General features: G+C 48.3%; 1 protein-coding gene across 1 annotated transcript in view; it reads left to right on the top strand.

Annotated features, from left to right (window-relative positions):
* TRAF3IP1 (TRAF3 interacting protein 1) overlaps positions 1 to 4,919 on the top strand; it is a 61,199-nt gene that overhangs the window by 1,671 nt on the left and 54,609 nt on the right. The window contains exons 2-3 of the mRNA XM_077758340.1: positions 654 to 852; positions 934 to 1,007. Of these exons, the coding sequence (XP_077614466.1) occupies positions 654 to 852; positions 934 to 1,007 (273 nt within the window). The remainder of the gene's footprint in view (positions 1 to 653; positions 853 to 933; positions 1,008 to 4,919) is intronic.

Below are 4,919 nucleotides of genomic sequence, written 5' to 3'. Positions count from 1 at the left end.
GCCTGGGAAGGTTTGCCTCTCTGGGGAGGAGAGGCAGGGTCTGGAAGCCCCTTGCTTTGCGGCGCTGTCTCTCCTGGGATGAGTCACGGCCACCGTCGTCTTCTTCATTCATCCAGAAACTGCTTCTTACAAAGCATCTCGGCCGCTCTTTATTCCTCGGGCACTTTCTCTGCCGGGATTTTCTATACTTATTTAAACATTTGCCTTTTTCACAAATGACTCTTTCTTATGTTCTCTTTTTCTCTGATCCTTACATGACTCTGAGGTGCTGAGGGTAATTCAGGCTGCGGGGCCCCCGGAACTGGAGGCTCCCCACTGGTGTCCGGGCCCCTCTCCCGCCCGCTCTCCCCGAGGTGGATCCCTGTCTCTTTCTAGGCGCCCGGAATCCTTCACTTGGGCCCAGCACTCCTGCCCTGGGGCTCCGTGTGGAGGCCTCAGGCGATGCAGGGGTGGCCCGAGCACGTTCCCAGAGGCTGTACCCACACGCCGCGGCCTGCTCCCCTCAGACGGGCCCTCCGCGGGGTCTGCTTCCTTGTCGCAGACCCCCTCAGAGACCCTCTCTCATGGCCCTGTGGTCCCAAAGAGAAGCAAGGCCTGTACCCACAGGCCTGTGTGAGCCTCCTCGGCCTAGACGGCTCCGCTGCTCTCCACAGGCTGTGGGAGAAACTGGAGTCAGGCTTCCCCCTCGTGTGGCTCTGGCTGGGGTCCTCAGTGGACGCTCAGGGGCCACACCGCCTGGCCCCACTGCTCTGGCCGACCACAATAGACAAGCCATTGTTGGCCACGGCGTCGCATGGCTCCGGGCCCAGATGATTCTGCCCAGCGTGAACGTTCCAGGAAAGGTGCTAGCCGGTGTCTGTTGGGGAGGCAGGGCACTTGGGTCAGAGGCCAGGGTCGGCGACCTCCCTGACTTCCCTCTCTGCTCTTACTCAGGCCACCCCAGCCAGTGTTCAGAGTTTAGAGGCGGCGTCCCTCACAGGAGCCTCTGGGCTCCCAGCTCGGCCACGGTGAGCAGATCAGGGAAGACGTCTGGGTCAGGACACTCCAGCTCTCCGACACTACGACATCCTGAAGGGCTCCGCCTGGCGGTCCTGTGAGAATGATATCCCCCCCCCTTCTCTCCCTAACACTTGGAGGGTGGGAGGCCGGCATATCTTTGTCTGAAGGCTTAATCACTTTAGAGCATTGGGCCACCTTTCGAGAACTAAGGGCGTGGCCATAAAGTAGGACACAGTCTCACGATGACCCACCCCTTTATTTAGAAGACTTTCAGGGCAGCCAGAGGGGGGCCAGGTGGTGGCAGGGAAGGGGAAGAAAGGGGCTAACATTGTTCTCCATTTGAATATGATGTACTAGTTTCAACGTGGGCGAGGATGTTCAGAAATGATGAACAGTTTGAGAATTAGCACTCATTCTTGGGAGGCGGGACATGTGTGTCATAAAGATATGTATGTGGACGAAGACAAGAACAGTGGAGGTCTGGGGCCCTAGAAGGACCCGATTCATAGTGTCCACATCACTCTGGACTGTTCCAAGGGACTGAACTGCTAGACTGTCCTGCCCCTCCCTTAGGATGAGTCTGGAATGGAGAGCCCAGTGCCGAAAGAAAGGGGGTAGTTGAGAAGATACATATGTAGATGGCGGGATTTCCAGAAAGTCAGGACGATTTGACAAGGCAGGGGGCAGAAGATGGACGTGCTCTGGACAAGGGGATAGACCTGGAAGTTGGGGAGGAGGGTTAATAACTGAGGGAACACCTCTGAGGGTGCAGTTTGCTGGGCGCTTTTTCCCCACGGACCACAGAATAGCTCTACTTGTCAAATTCCTTCCCTCCCAGGTGGTCGTTCCCTTAGGTGGCCCCTAACTTCTCAGTGAAATCTCAGACAGCCAGTCTTGCTGCAGGGTGAAGTGTGGAGAGAAGCGAGGTTTGCACCGCTGGAAGGAATGAGCCCTGGTGGCTCACCTGGCCTCCCTGGGGGACCAAGTGATGTTCCAAGGAGCAGTGGGTATCAGAGGATGGCGTGGGTATTTCTTACCGGAAGTTACATCGTTCTCCAAGAGTTCCCCAGCCCCTGTTAACCCGAAAAATAAAGCTGTCAGTTATTTTACCAGCCAAAATGGGGTTATTCCGGAATAGCAGAGAATTGCAATCGGGGACAAGCACGCTACAGCAAAACCATAGGCATGTCTCTAGGGCAAAGGAGAGAAATTCTCTCCTATAGAGGAAAGGGAGAGTTAGTTCGGAGGGCTGTTATAAACAGAGTCCATTGAAGCAAAGTGGGAGTTGGCAGTATAGTGGCTTTTCACTGGCTGAGTTGTGACCGTCTCTCATTGGCTGGGCTATTGCCTGGCAAGGAGGAAATCATTCCTCCTGCTGCTGGGATGGTAAAGTAATATCCATGTGCAATGTCCCTCCCTTCCTGTCCGATCGGCTATTGATAACCAGTGCTGGGAATGAGAGCTCAGCCCGTCTGCTGGTCTCCTGACTCCATGCTCAACGATGTTTCCTTTTATTAATTTTTGTAGCACATAGCAGTGATTCAATGAACACCTGGACACTTTATGAGCTATCCTCACTAAATACATATGAATATCCAATTAGTACATGAAAAGAGGCTCAAAATCACAAATCGACAGAGAAATGTGAATTAAAACCATAATAAGATACCATTAGAGCACCACTAGAATGACTGAAGTTAATTTTTTAAATGTTTATTTATTTTTGAGAAAGGGAGAGAGAGAGAGAGAGAGATTCAGGGAGAGGCAAAGAGAGAAGGAGACACAGAATCTGAAGCAGGCTCCAGGCTCTGAGCTGTTAACACAGAGCCTGATGCGGGGTTTGAACCCATNTGTGAACCGCGAGATCATGAACTGAGCTGAAGTCAGATGCTTAACCAACTGAGCCACGCAGGTGCCCCAGGAATGACTGAGGTTAAAAAGAGTGACCCCCCAAAAAGAAAAAGAAGACCGACTTGTCAGGTCTAGGCAGGGATAAGGAGAAACTAGAAATCACATATATGGCTGGTGGGAATGAAAAATGATGCCATCAATTTGAAAACTTGGTAACATCTTGTAACGTGAAACATATTCTTACCATGCAATCCAGAAATTCCACTCCTAGGAATTTAACCAAGAGAAAAGAAAACTGTGTTTGCACAGACTTGTATGTAAATGTTCTTAGAAGCAGTATTTATCTTTTTTAAAGATTTTATAGCTTATTTAATTTTGAGAGAGAAGCGAGGGGAGAGGAACAGAGAGAGAGGGAGAGGGGATCCCAAGCAGACTGCACGCTCCTCTCAGAGCCTGATGCAGGGCTTGATCCCATGACTGTGAGACCACAACCCAAGCTGAGATCAAGAGCCAGTTGCTCAACCAACTGAGCCACTCAGGTACCCCTAGCAGCATTATTTATAAATAATCAAAACCTAACAGCAATCCAAATGCTGATAAACTGGTGAATGGATCAACAAATTGTACTGTGGACTAGTACTCAGCCACACAGAGGAATGCTATGTTAATGTATGTAGCAACATGGATGGATTTCAAAATCATCAAAGAAAGAATTAAGCACAAAAGACTATGTACTGTATGATTCCATTTATATGAAACTCTAGAAAAAGCAGACTTATCATGACAAAGTGGATCAGTGGTGCCTGGGGCTGGCGTGAGAAAGGAGATCAGTTGCATGTGAGCAAGAGGGAGCATGACCTGTTCTAGATTCTGATTGGGGTGGTGGTAACATAATTGTATATAGTGACCAAAATGCATGGACCAGTAAGTATAGGTAAAATAGGTAAAGCTTATTGCCTATGAATAATAATCAAATATAAATTTTAAAGTAAAAAACTCTGCCAACTAGAAATATCATGGGCACATTTTTAAAAACCAATGATAAAAGAAAATCTTGAAGGCAGCCAGAGACACAGAACAAAGAACTACAGCGGACTTGTCTTCAGAAACTATGTAAATCAGAAGCCAATGGAGTAAAATCTTTAAAGTACTGAAAGAAAAAAAAATGTTAACCCAGGTTTGCATGCTCTGTGAAACGATCTTTCAAATGTGAAGGTGCAATAAACACTTTCAGATAAAGGAAAGGTGGGGGCGCCTGGGTGGCTTAGTCGGTTAAGCGTCCGACTTTCGCTTAGGTCATGATCTTGCGGTTCGTGGGTTCGAGCCCTGCGTCGGGCTCTGTGCTGACTGCCAGCTCAGAGCCTGGAGCCTGTTTCAGAGTCTGTGTCTCCCTCTCTCTCTGACCCTCCCCTGCTCGCGCTGTCTCTCTGTCTCTCCTAGAAATAAATTAAAAAAAAAAAAAACAGATAAAGGAAAGGTGGGAGCACTATCTTCCTGCTGATCTTTGGTAAAAGAAATAGTAAAGGAAGTTTTTCAGACAGGAAGAACATGATACCACATGGAAACTGGAATCTACCCAAAGAATGAAGAGCATTGAGAATGGTAACAATAAATGTAAATAAAATTTATAAAAGTACAATTAGAAGAAAGAAACAGATGAAGGGGGTCAAAGGTACAAATTTCCAGTTATAAAATAACGACGTTATGGGGATATAATGGACAGCATGGTGACTTGAGTTAATAATATTGTGTTACATGTTTGATTTGAAAATTGCTCATGACAATAAAAAGCTTTTGAAACTGCGGTGGCGGGTGTGAACCAGACTTACTGTGGTGATTATTTTGCGATGTATACGAATATCACATCATTATGTCCTACACTTGAAACTAATGTTGTATATGTTAATTACATCTCCATTAAAAAAAGACGTAAAAATGGAGCTCCGATCAGCCTCTTTTAATGAGGAAGAGCTAAAAACAGATCACAAAGCCTCCAGGCTGCGGGAGGATTCCCGCGGGAGCCTGAGCGCGGCGGGCGGGGCTGGGCGGGGCGCCGCGGCGCGTCCGTT

The sequence above is a fragment of the Crocuta crocuta genome, unplaced genomic scaffold, assembly GCF_008692635.1.
Source record: "Crocuta crocuta isolate KB4526 unplaced genomic scaffold, BGI_CrCroc_1.0 scaffold290, whole genome shotgun sequence".
In the NCBI taxonomy this organism is placed as follows: Eukaryota; Metazoa; Chordata; class Mammalia; order Carnivora; family Hyaenidae; genus Crocuta; species Crocuta crocuta.
This window is presented reverse-complemented; position numbering and strand designations above follow the sequence as displayed.